We start from the raw sequence: 13,424 nt of genomic DNA on the forward strand, positions 1-13,424 counted from the left end.
TGCAGTGCTTCACGCCTGTAATCCCAGCACTTTGGGAGGCTGAGCCGGGTGGATCATTTGAGGTCAGGAGTTCGAGACCAGCCTGGCCAACATGGTGAAACTCCATCTCTACTAAAAATACAAAAATTAGCCGGGCGCAGTAGTACATGTCTGTAATCCCAGCTACTCAGGAGGCTGAGGCAGGAGGATTGCTTGAACCCGGGAGGTAGAGGTTGCAGTGAGCTGAGATCACACCACTGCACTCTAGCATGGGCGACAGAGCAAGACTCCGTCTCCAAAAAAAAAAAAAAAAGGAGATAAAAAATTAGTTTCTATCACATATGATTGTTGTGAAGATTAAAAGAGATAAGATATGGTATGTGCTGAGAACAGTTTCTGGCAATGGTAGGGATGAATAAATGTTATTTTTATTTCTTTTTCTTAGGACAGTGAGGAAGAATTTGGTTCTGAGCGAGATGAGTACCGGGAGAAGTCAGAGAGTGGGGGCAGTGAGTATGGAACCGGACCAGGTCGGAAACGAAGAAGGAAGCACCGAGAAAAAAAGGAGAAGAAGACAAAGCGGCGGAAAAAGGGAGAGGGAGATGGGGGGCAAAAGGTGAGTAGAATTAGGGAATGAGAGTGAGAAATCCGCATTAAAGATGGGCATGAGGAGGGGAGGAATGGAGACTGGACTGGAGAATGGAGCAAGAAGCAAGAAAGCCCAGGGAAGCTGGTGGGTAGGTAGACAGGTATGTGTGGGGCCTGGAATAGGGCCTGGAGGAGCACCTGCTTCACCAAAGCCCCTCTCCCTCAGCAAGTAGAGCAGAAGTCATCAGCAACTCTGCTTCTGACCTGGGGCCTGGAGGATGTGGAGCATGTGTTCTCTGAGGAGGATTACCACACACTCACCAACTACAAAGCCTTCAGCCAGTTCATGAGGTGCGGTAAGACTGGGGAATCTTCGCTAATAGACACTTTTAATTTGAGGGAGGCCCTGGACCCTTTGGAATCTGATGAAAGCTATGAAACTGCTCTCCAGAGAATTCACGGCATATACACACCCAATTCCACATGTCATTTCAGGGAACTCCTAGACTCGTAAGGATCCAAGAACCCCAGTTAAGACCTCTTCACTGAGGGGCGAGGGGTGGAGGGGCGATCGTAATTCCAGTGCTGGGTTAGAGAACTCTTTCCCAACAGAATGAAGTGACGACAGAATATAGTGAGCCCTCCGCTGCCCCAACAGCTCCATCTTCTGCTCTGTGACTTCTCTCTAGCTGGACCTGAGAGATACCATCAGTGTTCCTAAACTTCCTTTGCTCACTTAGCAGGTCCCATGCCCCTTCCTTAGGCCCTGGTAATAGTGGAGGGTCTGTTGCTGGCCGTGGGACCTGAGCTTCAGTGGCTCCTGAAGAAGGGTAGAAAATAGTAGAGTAGAAAATAACAGAGATGGGCTGGGTCCGGTGGCTCACGGCTGTAATTCCAGCACTTTCGGAGGCCAAGGCAGGTGGATCACCTGAGGTCAGGAGTTCAAGACCATTGCGACCAACATGGTGAAACCCCATCTCTACTAAATACAAAAAAAAATTAGCTGGGCGTGGTGGCACATGCCTATAATCCCAGCTACTCAGGAGGCTAGGCAGGAGAATCGCTTGAACCCGGGAGGCGAAGGTTGTAGCGAGCCAAGATCGCGCCACTGTGCTCTAGCCTGGGCAATGAGCGAAACTCCATCTCAGAAAAAGAAAAGAAAAAGAAAACAGTACAGACGTATTTTTGGGGAGGAGGCACTTTAACATATCAGTTCAGTGCTTTGGAGGCAGCTGCTGAGGTTCAGATCTGGTTACATTTTGGGCAAGCAACTTAACCTCTTCAATCCTCAATTTTCTCTTCTATAAACTGGGAATAGTAATATATACCTCATAGGAATCTGTGTGGGTTGGGTGGGACGGTGAATGGAAAGCACAGTACAATCAGCGCCTGGCCCCTAGGGAGCATTCAGTAACTGGCGACTGTCATTAGTAATGTTGTCTCACCTACCTCACTGCTGAACATGGGGCTTTTCTCAGCACCATGGCTCACCCGTGTCAGCACAAGTGTTTAGCACCCCACCCCAGAGCAGAACCAGCATGGTCTATCTCTTTCACACTTGGTCCTACAGAAGCCCATCTTCAGGGCCCATGGAACTTACTAGTAAAATGCAGAGAATCATAGCAACTCAAGAGTATTATTGTGAGGACGAGATAAGGTATAATGTATGTGAAAGTGTTTTATGAACTGTAAAGTAGTATACAAAAGTAAAGTATTTTTGTTAATTTTATCTTAACCTTTTATGTTTTTCAGTTTTATTTTGGTGTTTTTTATTTTCCTTTTTTTTTTTTTTTTGAGACGGAGTTTCACTCTGTCGCCAAGCTGGAGTGTAGTGGCGCAATCTCGGCTCACTGCAACCTCTACCTCCCAGGTCCAAGCAATTCTCCTGCCTCAGCCTCCCGAGTAGCTGGGACTACAGGCGTGTGCCACCATGCCCAGCTAATTTTTGTATTTTTAGTAGAGATGGGGTTTCACCATGTTGGCCAGGATGGTCTCCATCTCTTGACCTCATGATCCGCCCGCCTTGGCCTCCCGAAGTGTTGGGATTACCGGCCTGAGCCACTGCGCCCGGCCTATTTCCCTTTTTTTAAAGACAGGGTCTCATTCTGTCATTCAGGCTGCAGTGCAGTGGTATGATCATAGCTCACTGTATCCTCCAACTTCTGGGCTCAAGTCATCCTCCTGCCTCAGCCTCAGGCGCCACCACACCCAGCTAATTATATTTTTTTATTTTAATTTTAGTTTTTTGTAGAGACAGGATCTTGTTTTGTTACCCAGGCTTATCTCACAGTCCTGGGCTCAAGCGATCCTCCTGCTTCAGCCTGGGATTACAGGCGTGAGCCACCGTGCCTGGTCTGTATTTCTTTTTTAATGCTTTTTTAAACCTTTTCTTTCCCCGTTTTTTTAAAACTTATTTTTGTTTAGTTTCTTAAATGGCTGTTTTTCCTAATAGGACATATTCTCACCACCCAGGAATCCTAGCATGTACATAGATTTAATTGATGAGGGGAGATGGCAGTGTTCCCAGACCATCTGTGAAGGGTCCGAGTTTTCTGCTTCTGTATTTACAGGCCCCTGATTGCTAAGAAGAATCCTAAGATCCCAATGTCTAAGATGATGACCATCCTTGGGGCCAAATGGAGAGAGTTCAGCGCCAACAACCCCTTCAAGGGGTCAGCAGCTGCTGTGGCGGCGGCGGCGGCAGCAGCAGCAGCAGCTGTAGCTGAGCAGGTGTCAGCTGCTGTCTCGTCGGCCACCCCCATAGCACCCTCCGGACCCCCCGCCCTTCCACCACCCCCTGCTGCTGATATCCAGCCCCCACCCATCCGAAGAGCCAAAACCAAAGAGGGCAAAGGTAGGGAACTCTCTTCCAACAACTGTCATTTCACCTTCCAAACCGCATGTCTTCACATTAGAGTCTGGAACTCTCGCCTTCCCAGCCCTGATTGCCGGAGGAGAGATGCTTTCCAGGAAGTGGGGCTTAGTGAAACCACAGCCCACAGAGGAGTCCAGAGGCTCCTGTGACCTCCATTATTCCAGGATGTCATGACCTCTCCTTTTTCCTCTTCTCACCCAACTCCTCATTCAGGTCCAGGCCATAAGAGGCGGAGTAAGAGCCCCCGAGTGCCTGATGGACGCAAGAAGCTTCGGGGAAAGAAAATGGCACCGCTCAAAATAAAACTAGGGCTGCTGGGTGGCAAGAGGAAGAAAGGAGGCTCGGTGAGTGACCCGTCCCTGTCTGCTAAACACCTGGTGGCCAAGGATCCAGAGACAGGGATCCGTGAGGGCCAAGGATCCAGAGACAGGAATCTGTGAGGGACGACGAAGCAGGAAGCCAAAGGCCTGGGGAGGGTGTGGAATGAAGTCTGCCTCACTGACGGCCACGGGGCTATGGGCAGTATGTTTTTCAGAGTGATGAAGGTCCTGAACCAGAGGCTGAGGAGTCAGACCTGGACAGTGGCAGTGTCCACAGTGCCTCAGGCCGGCCTGATGGCCCTGTCCGCACCAAGAAACTAAAGAGAGGCCGGCCAGGAAGGAAGAAGAAGAAGGGTAAGGAGTGTTGACTGCGTGTGATCCTGTCAGTGGGCCGTCCTCTCATTCTTATTTTCAATTTTGACTTCTCTCTTCAACCCTTCTCCCTCTCTCTCTCCATCTCCCCCTGCCCCACTTCCTTATCCCTGCACCGGGGTATATGACAGTCCTGGGCTGTCCTGCAGTGGCCGGGGAGGAGGAGGTTGATGGCTACGAGACGGATCACCAGGATTACTGTGAGGTGTGCCAGCAGGGTGGGGAAATTATTCTGTGTGACACCTGCCCTCGTGCCTACCACCTCGTCTGCCTTGATCCTGAGCTTGACCGGGCTCCCGAGGGCAAATGGAGCTGCCCTCACTGTGTGAGTACCTAATGCCAGCATCTGATGGCCCTGAGGAACCCACCCATCTCTTTCCCCCTTGGTTTCACTTACCCTCTTCCTACCCCCAGATGGCTGGACTTCTTAGTAACAGATGTCCAAGTGTCTAGGATCCTAATGTATTCCTTTCTCCCACACCTTTGCTCCCAGAATCAGCATTTCTGAAACTGGAGTGTCCTTTTCTTTAGTTCCCACCAGTCTTCTCTGCACTTCTAGGATTCAGGTGTCCTGTCTTTGCCTGTATCTTCCAGTTTCATTCCTTAACTTCTGCCATCTGTCTGTGTGTCTGTCCTTGGCCCCCTAGGAGAAGGAGGGGGTCCAGTGGGAGGCCAAGGAGGAAGAGGAAGAATACGAAGAGGAGGGAGAGGAAGAAGGGGAGAAGGAGGAGGAGGATGATCACATGGAGTACTGCCGCGTGTGCAAGGACGGCGGGGAGCTTCTGTGCTGTGACGCGTGCATCTCTTCCTACCACATTCATTGTCTAAACCCTCCCCTGCCTGACATTCCCAATGGTGAATGGCTGTGTCCCCGATGCACAGTGAGTGGAAACATCTCCCCTCTGTATTTACTGTCGGGCCTGACCCCTTCCCCCATCCCTGGGGCCCACATGTCCAGCTTTTCCTTTCTCTGCACTCCCCCCTTTGTGGGACCCCTATCCTCTCATCTAACGATGGGTTCTTTCTGCCTCTTTTTTTTCCTCCTCCTTGTACGTGTCCATCCCAAAGTGCCCTGTGCTGAAGGGTCGAGTGCAGAAGATCCTGCATTGGCGGTGGGGGGAGCCACCTGTAGCAGTGCCAGCCCCTCAGCAGGCAGACGGGAATCCAGATGTCCCAGCCCCGCGTCCTCTTCAAGGCAGATCAGAGCGAGAGTTCTTTGTCAAGTGGGTGGGACTATCCTACTGGCACTGCTCCTGGGCCAAGGAGCTCCAGGTACTAGGACCTTTGCTTTCCCTCTCCCCCATGACCTCATTTCTTGCCCTCCTCTCCCTCTCTTACTCCTGTTTGCTGGGTTCCCATACCCTTCATTTTCTCTCGTTTCAGGCCTCTGGCCTTTATACCCTACTTGCTTAGTTTCCATCTGTGGTTCTTTTGGTCTACAGTCCTCTTTCTCTCAGTCTCCATTAGCTTTCTTCCCTCAGATATAGCATAGCCTTTCTTAACTTCACATCCTTCCTTATCTGTTTTTTTCCATGTTTTATAATATTCCTGGCTGGGCATAGTGGCTCACACCTATAATCCTAGCACTTTGGGAGGCCAGGGCAGGAGGATTGCTTGAGACCAGCCTAGGCAACATAGTGAAACTCCATCTCTATTAAAAAAAAAAAATTATCGGCTGGGTGTGGTGGCTCACGCCTATAATCCCAGCACTTTGGGAGGCCGAGACAGGCGGATCACCTGAGGTCAGGAGATCGAGACCGTCCTGGCTAACACAGTGAAACCCCGTCTCTACTAAAAATACAAAACATTTAGCCAGGCATGGTGGTGGGCACCTGTAATCCCAGCTACTCAGGAGGCTGAGGTAGGAGAATGGTGTGAACCCGGGAGGCAGAGCTTGCAGTGAGCCAAGATGGCGCCCCTGCACTTTAGCCTGGGCTACAGAGCGAGACTCCATCTCAAAAAAAAAAAAAACTCAATGTTTATAACCCCATTCCCTATCTCCTTTTGCTCATAACAGCCCCACCCAGGCCGTGTCTTCTGAAACTGTTGCATCTGTTTCATTTTATTTATTCTCCTGTTTTGGCTTTGACTCATTTGTCTCTAATCTATCCTTTTTCTTTCTTTCTTTTTTCTTTTCTTTTTTTTTTGAGATGGAGTTTTGCTCTTGTTGCCCAGGCTGGAGTGCAGTGGCACGATCTTGGCTCACTGCAACCTCTGCCTCCCGGGTTCAAGCAATTCTCCTGCCTCAGCCTCCCGAGTAGCTGGGATTACAGGCGCCTGCCACCACGCCCGGCTAATTTTGTATTTTTAGTAGAGATGGGGTTTCTCCATGTTGATCAGGCTGATCTCGAACTCCCAGCCTCAGGTGATCCACCTGCCTCAGCCTTCCAAAGTGCTGGGATGCGCCTGTTATTCTCTTATTGCCCAGGCTGGAGTGCAGTGGCGTGACCTTGGCTCACTACAGCCTCCACCTCATGGGTTCAAGTGATTCTCCTGCCTCAGCCTCCTGAGTATCTGGGATTACAGGCATGTGCCACCACACCTGGCTAATTTATGTATTTTTAGTAGAGACAGGGTTTCTCCATGTTGACCAGGCTGGTCTTGAACTCCTGACTTCAGGTGATCCGCACCCCTGAGCCTCCCAAAGTGCTGGGATTACAGGCATGAACCACCGCGCCCGGCCAATCCATCCTTTTTCATAGCTCCCTTTCCCTGTCCCGTTCCTCCTGCTGGCCTCTTCCCCATTCCCTGTTGTCCTCTGTGAGTGTCAGGCCTGTCTCTTCCCCATTTTTCTGTGCCCTATCAGCTGGAAATCTTCCATCTGGTTATGTACCGAAACTACCAGCGGAAGAATGACATGGATGAGCCCCCGCCCCTGGACTATGGCTCCGGCGAGGATGATGGGAAGAGTGACAAGCGTAAAGTGAAAGACCCACACTATGCTGAGATGGAGGAGAAGTACTATCGTTTTGGCATCAAGCCAGAGTGGATGACTGTCCACCGTATCATCAACCACAGGTGAATCCTTGGTCCCTGGGAAGTAAGACCTGGTATATGACACTATTCTTACCATGGTGATGGCCTCATGTTAGTATTTGCTGATTAACCAGGTAATTGATCTAACCTTGATAACCTCTGCTGTAGCTCCAGCCTTTCTGGCCTTGTTTCCTCCAGGGGAATGGGAGAAAACAGAAGGAAAGTTCGGCCAGGCGGTGCCTCTTTTGTCATCTCCAGTGGCATAAGACATAGCACATGAGTCTGGGGATGAGGGCATGAAAGCGAAACATGAGAGACATAATTCATCCAGACCAGTGTTTTGAATATTTCTTCTTCATGGTACTTATTACTGCCTAAAGTTATGGTATTTATTTAGTTATTTCAATGCTGTCTTCCTCACGAGACTCTGCGTTCCATGAGGAAAATACTTAGTGATTAGGTGAACAAATGATATAAGGAGGGATCTCCAGGAGTGTTTTGTGATAGTTGATTTTAGGATACCACCCTGAGAAGGTTAGGCTGCCAGGTTAACTATTCTCATGTCCCTTCCAGCGCCCACTGTTGAAGGTTGGGTGACAAATTTTGTGTGTTTGCTGATAATTGTGTTTCTCAGGCCTTCTTGCTGTTTGTGATCTGTGCGATTTTTTTTTCCTCCTGCTCCTCCTTATGGCGTCCTGCCCCACAGTGTGGATAAAAAGGGGAATTACCACTATCTAGTAAAATGGAGGGACTTGCCATATGACCAGTCCACGTGGGAGGAAGATGAAATGAATATCCCTGAATATGAAGAACATAAGCAAAGCTACTGGAGACACCGGTGAGGGAACGAGCCTGTGGATTCGAGAGATTCTGAGGATGAGGGCATGAAAGCAAAAACTCCAGCGTAAAATGAGGGTATAGTAGGGACTGATTCAACCTGGAGTTCAGGGCAATGGCCACGTGGGCTGGGTTGTTTGAGATGGGCTTGCCAAAGAGGTAGTGTAAGGAACAGAAACAGTATCTGGCTGAGTAGTGGAGAAGACAATGTTCAAGAGTGGGGAGGGCTGGTTCTTGAGGTGAAATCCAAAGGGCAAGGGTAAAAAGCCTGGGAAAAAGGAAATACGGGAAAATCTAGGTCATGGACAGTGGGAAGTAGGTCTGGAGTGGGTTCAGAAAAGAAAGCGTAGGACTCCCAACGATGAGGCCTCATTCAGAGCCACTCTTTTTCCAGAGAACTAATTATGGGGGAAGACCCTGCCCAGCCCCGGAAGTATAAGAAGAAGAAGAAGGAGCTACAGGGTGATGGGCCTCCTAGTTCTCCTACTAATGATGTGAGTCCTCTCAGTTGGCATTTCTTGTTTCTGGAGCTATGGTGATCGAAGATTTCCCAAGGGCTACTATGGATGGAACTTCCCAGAGATTCAGTAACCTCTGTGAACAGTAGCTCTTCCTTCAGCATCCAGCCTTGCCCCAAGAGTGGTTAAGAATTTTGGCCTAAAAGGGCAGGAGCTGCTAGAGATAGGCCACTGGCGGCTCTTTCACCAGCTGGCCCTTCCCATGGTGCTGCTGGATATTGTCTTGCGGAATGAGGGGGAGGGGCTGAAGACTAGATGTGAGAACTTTTGTAAACTCAGGCCATAGTAGAGGGAATTGTAATCCAACTTGGTATCCATGCCAGGGAGGAGGAGACTAAGACTGGAGGAGCCGCTGGCTATTTCCTTGAGCTTTCTGACTTCTTGTCTCTGTAGCCTACCGTGAAATATGAGACTCAGCCACGGTTTATCACAGCCACTGGAGGCACCCTGCACATGTACCAGCTGGAAGGGCTGAACTGGCTGCGCTTCTCCTGGGCCCAGGGCACTGACACCATTCTAGCTGATGAGATGGGGCTGGGCAAGACCATACAAACCATTGTCTTCCTCTACTCACTCTATAAGGAGGTGCTGGACTCTAGGACCGTGAAGGGGACCGCCTGGACTGGGGAAGTGGGGAGGGGGAAGATGGAGGGGTGTAGCTGGCAGAGGACTGGGGTATACAGCCTCTAGCCTAGACTTATGCCGCCCCCATTCTTGACTCCCAGGGCCACACAAAAGGTCCCTTCCTGGTGAGTGCCCCACTCTCTACCATCATTAACTGGGAGCGGGAGTTCCAGATGTGGGCACCCAAATTCTATGTGGTGACATACACGGGTGACAAGGATAGCCGGGCCATCATTCGTGAGAATGAATTCTCCTTTGAGGACAACGCCATCAAAGGGGGCAAGAAAGCTTTTAAGATGAAGGTAAGCCCCTCTACCTCATATCCTCTAAGACCCTCAAATCTGTCACTTCTTTTTCTCAGCCAGGAATTCAGTTTCTCTATTCCCCTCTCTCCTCACCTTTCTCCTCTTCCTCCACCTGTCCTCGTGTCTCTGCACTACCATCCTAGAGATGTGGCAGGTACTCCCAGGGGCATACATGGATCTGTCAGTACTGGAAATGTGGGCAGAGGTTTAGGGGCCATGGTCTGTAATCCCTGCTTGGAGAACAGAGTAATGGTTCCTGTTGGGAGCCACAGTCAGGACAAGGTGTCTGGAGGTGTAAGTCCATGGTTGTCAGGTGGCAGCTGAATGGGCAATAATTATGTTGGCAGAGGGAGGCACAGGTGAAGTTCCACGTTCTCCTGACATCGTATGAGCTGATCACCATTGATCAGGCAGCACTCGGTTCTATCCGCTGGGCCTGTCTTGTGGTAGATGAGGCCCATCGACTCAAGAACAACCAGTCCAAGGTGAGTGAGGTTCCCAGACCTCAAAAGCTTGAAATGGTGGGCTCCTGCTTGCCCTGGTCCTAAAAAAAACAAACGAAGTTCTGGGGATTTTCTCTAGTCTGGGAGGACGTCCAGGTTGGAAGGGGGAGAGGGCCAAAGATTTGGGGCCTCTGATCCTGAGTGAAATGGGAGCTGGGACAGAGAAAGGCGAAAGGCTGATGCTGTGGGTCGGTCATTTGCCACTAATAAGCCCATTCTCCTGCCTTGCCTTGCCCCATCTTTTAGTTTTTCAGGGTTCTCAATGGTTACAAGATAGATCATAAGTTGCTGCTGACAGGAACCCCATTGCAGAATAATCTGGAGGAGCTCTTCCATCTCCTGAACTTCCTCACCCCAGAGAGATTTAAGTAAGTGGTTCCCTAAGGGTAGTTGGCAGAGATGAGAGGTGGAGCAGATAAAATGAGCCGGTAGAGGATTCATCTGAGCTGGTAAGCCTGAGATCAGTGGCAAATAACTTGCCAACCTGTTACTTTTCTTCTCTCCTGGCTCTTAGCAACCTGGAGGGCTTCCTGGAGGAGTTTGCTGACATATCCAAAGAGGACCAGATCAAGAAACTGCATGATTTGCTGGGGCCACATATGCTACGGAGGCTCAAGGCAGATGTCTTTAAGAACATGCCAGCCAAGACAGAGCTCATCGTTCGGGTGGAGCTAAGCCCCATGCAGAAGTAAGATGCAAGACAAGTTGCCTGGAGTGGGGGTTGGGGATTGATGGGAGCGTTCCAAGTGCCATATCATAATTGCTTCCTTTATTTATGTTTCTTTTACACCCCTTTCCTGGCCTTTAGGAAATACTACAAATACATCCTGACTCGAAATTTTGAGGCCTTGAATTCACGAGGTGGTGGGAACCAGGTGTCGCTGCTTAATATCATGATGGATCTTAAGAAGTGCTGCAACCATCCATACCTTTTTCCCGTGGCTGCTATGGTAGATACATAGAGCAGGAGCTGATCGAATGTCCGCTCTCAGAAAACATGGGTGGGGAGTAGTGGGGAGGTGGGTATTGAGCCACAAGGGTGGAGCTGCGCTGGAAGGCCAGGGACTGGGTCTCTGAGAGCAGTAGGAATTGGGAATGTGTGGAAGCTGGATCTGGGCATCTGGCCTTCTAGGCATGGTAAGAATATGGGGAGATGTTTCCAACTGACCCCGTCCTCCTCCTCTCTCCTCCCTTTTCAGGAGTCCCCCAAACTCCCCAGTGGGGCTTATGAGGGTGGGGCACTTATTAAGTCGTCTGGGAAGCTCATGCTGCTCCAGAAGATGCTGCGAAAGCTGAAGGAGCAAGGACACCGAGTACTCATCTTCTCGCAGGTGACCTGTGCCCTTAGCTGTCTACAGCTGCTTCCTCTTCCCTCCCCTCATCCTCCACACTTTAATTTCTTCCCATCTTCCTGTGGCTGCTCCAGTGTGACAAATGAGGAAATTCCTCCTGTAAGAGTTTTTTTTTTTTTTTGAGACGGAGTTTCTCTCTTGTTCCCTGACTGGAGTGCAGGGGTGTGAACTGGGCTCACTGCAACCTCTGCTTCCTGGGTTCAAGTGATCCTCCTGCCTCAGCCTCCCGAGTAGCTGGGATTACAGGTGCCCACCTCCATGCCTGGCTAAGTTTTTGTATTTTTAGTAGAGATGGGGTTTCACCATGTTGGTCAGGATGGTCTCGATCTCCTGACCTCAGGTGATCTGCCCACCTCGGTCTCCCAAAGTGCTGGGATTACTGTATAGCAAGTTTATTCTTGGCCTCTGATGCCTGTTCTTAAGATTTTTGGAAGTTGAAGTCCAGCTCTAGTTCCTTTTCCGCTGCATGGGGGAAGGGTGAGGGTGAGCCATCTGCCTCCTTAGAGATTGGTATTATTTCTTCATCTTATTGGCAGGTGAGGGTGAAGACACAGAACTTCTGGAAATGTGATGAAAACTCTGGGTCCACTCTCCAGACAACTGTACATACAATGACACAAATTTGTATGGATTTTCAGGGGGTTCCTAGATTTCCCTGAAACCTTTTCATGGGTCACAGAGAACCTCTGCCTTGGGAGAAACAATCTTAAATCAAGAGAGTGTGACAAGAGGGCCAGACATGGTAGCTCACACCTGTTATCTCAGCACTTTGGGAGGCCGAGGCAGGAGGATCACTTGAGGTCAGGAGTTTGAGACCTGGCCAACATGGTGAAACCCCGTCTCTACTAAAAATACAAAAATTAGTTGGGCGTGGTGGCGCACACCTGTAGTCCCAGCTACTAGGGACTCTGAGGTGGCAGGATCACTTGAACCCGGGAGTGGAGGTTGCAGTGAGCTGAGATGGCACCACTGCACTCCAGCTTGGGCAATAGAATGAGACTGCATCTCAAAAATAAAAATAAAAAAGAGAGTGTGACAAGAATGTGAAATAAAGAGGAGCTTAAGACAGGGCAGGGGTTCAGGTGTGAGGATCAGGGTTGAGTTTGTATAAAGGAGTAGTGAGAATAAGCAGGTTATCCCACCACCTCATTATTCCAGACTCCATCCTTTTCTCTTGCTCTAGATGACCAAAATGTTAGACTTGCTTGAGGACTTCTTAGACTATGAAGGCTACAAGTATGAACGCATAGATGGTGGCATCACTGGTGCCCTGAGGCAGGAGGCCATCGATCGGTTTAATGGTGAGGGAGATACACTGGTCCCTGGTGGGTGTGGGAGGCCTGAGAAACCTGTGATAGGTCCCTGGGATGGGAGGGGGACTGGCTTGGGGGACATTGGAAACTTAGGCTTTGAGTTGGGGGCATGGTTGTTTGTCATCAGAGAACGTCTAGGAGCAGGTGGACAGACCTACTGGGTACAAGAAAAACCTGATCCAACTCTCACCTCCTAGCTCCTGGAGCCCAACAATTCTGCTTCCTCCTGTCCACCCGAGCTGGGGGCCTGGGCATCAATCTGGCCACAGCTGACACTGTCATCATCTTTGATTCTGACTGGAACCCCCATAATGACATCCAGGTGGGAACTCGCATCCTGGAGCCCCTGCACCATTTAGCAAGGAGATGTGGGTTCATGGAGGAAGGTGTCATGTTCCGGGGTCAGAAATAAATCGCTTCTGGGAGGAGAGAAGACCCTTCTTCAGCAGCCTTACTTCCTGAGCATGTGGGCAGCTTCTCCCCGGCCACGCCCCTGGCCCACCCGCCACGTTCTCTTGCCCCTGCAGGCCTTTAGCCGGGCTCATCGGATTGGCCAGGCCAACAAAGTGATGATTTACCGGTTTGTGACTCGTGCGTCAGTGGAAGAGCGAATCACACAAGTGGCCAAGAGAAAGATGATGCTGACACACCTGGTTGTGCGGCCTGGGCTGGGCTCCAAGGCAGGCTCCATGTCCAAGCAGGAGCTTGACGACATTCTCAAATTTGGCACTGAAGAGCTGTTCAAGGATGAAAACGAGGGTGAGAACCTTTTCTGCAGCTCCGTGAAAGCAGGCCCCTGCTCTCCCAGGAGTACTTCTCGGCCCCCTGTGGAGGGAAAAACAACTCTTCTCTGCAGCCTTTG

At 50.2% G+C, this 13,424-nt stretch overlaps 1 protein-coding gene across 17 annotated transcripts in view; it reads left to right on the plus strand.

Moving 5' to 3' along the window:
* Nucleotides 1–13,424, plus strand: part of CHD3 (chromodomain helicase DNA binding protein 3) — a 28,430-nt gene that overhangs the window by 5,815 nt on the left and 9,191 nt on the right. For 13 of the 17 annotated variants that reach the window (XM_023193286.3, XM_023193287.3, XM_023193271.3 and 10 more), the window contains 21 exons: nt 425–595; nt 794–918; nt 3,138–3,421; nt 3,656–3,786; nt 3,966–4,116; nt 4,266–4,459; nt 4,782–5,015; nt 5,203–5,406; nt 6,941–7,152; nt 7,817–7,948; nt 8,342–8,441; nt 8,859–9,050; nt 9,191–9,391; nt 9,742–9,879; nt 10,144–10,265; nt 10,412–10,585; nt 10,706–10,847; nt 11,097–11,228; nt 12,433–12,550; nt 12,760–12,884; nt 13,090–13,321. In XM_023193286.3, the coding sequence (XP_023049054.1) occupies nt 425–595; nt 794–918; nt 3,138–3,421; nt 3,656–3,786; nt 3,966–4,116; nt 4,266–4,459; nt 4,782–5,015; nt 5,203–5,406; nt 6,941–7,152; nt 7,817–7,948; nt 8,342–8,441; nt 8,859–9,050; nt 9,191–9,391; nt 9,742–9,879; nt 10,144–10,265; nt 10,412–10,585; nt 10,706–10,847; nt 11,097–11,228; nt 12,433–12,550; nt 12,760–12,884; nt 13,090–13,321 (3,514 nt within the window). The remainder of the gene's footprint in view (nt 1–424; nt 596–793; nt 919–3,137; nt 3,422–3,655; nt 3,787–3,965; nt 4,117–4,265; nt 4,460–4,781; nt 5,016–5,202; nt 5,407–6,940; nt 7,153–7,816; nt 7,949–8,341; nt 8,442–8,858; nt 9,051–9,190; nt 9,392–9,741; nt 9,880–10,143; nt 10,266–10,411; nt 10,586–10,705; nt 10,848–11,096; nt 11,229–12,432; nt 12,551–12,759; nt 12,885–13,089; nt 13,322–13,424) is intronic. The other 4 variants (XM_023193275.3, XM_023193288.3, XM_023193274.3 and 1 more) reach the window with 3 other exon arrangements.

Source organism: Piliocolobus tephrosceles, chromosome 16, assembly GCF_002776525.5.
Source record: "Piliocolobus tephrosceles isolate RC106 chromosome 16, ASM277652v3, whole genome shotgun sequence".
Lineage (NCBI taxonomy): Eukaryota > Metazoa > Chordata > Mammalia > Primates > Cercopithecidae > Piliocolobus > Piliocolobus tephrosceles.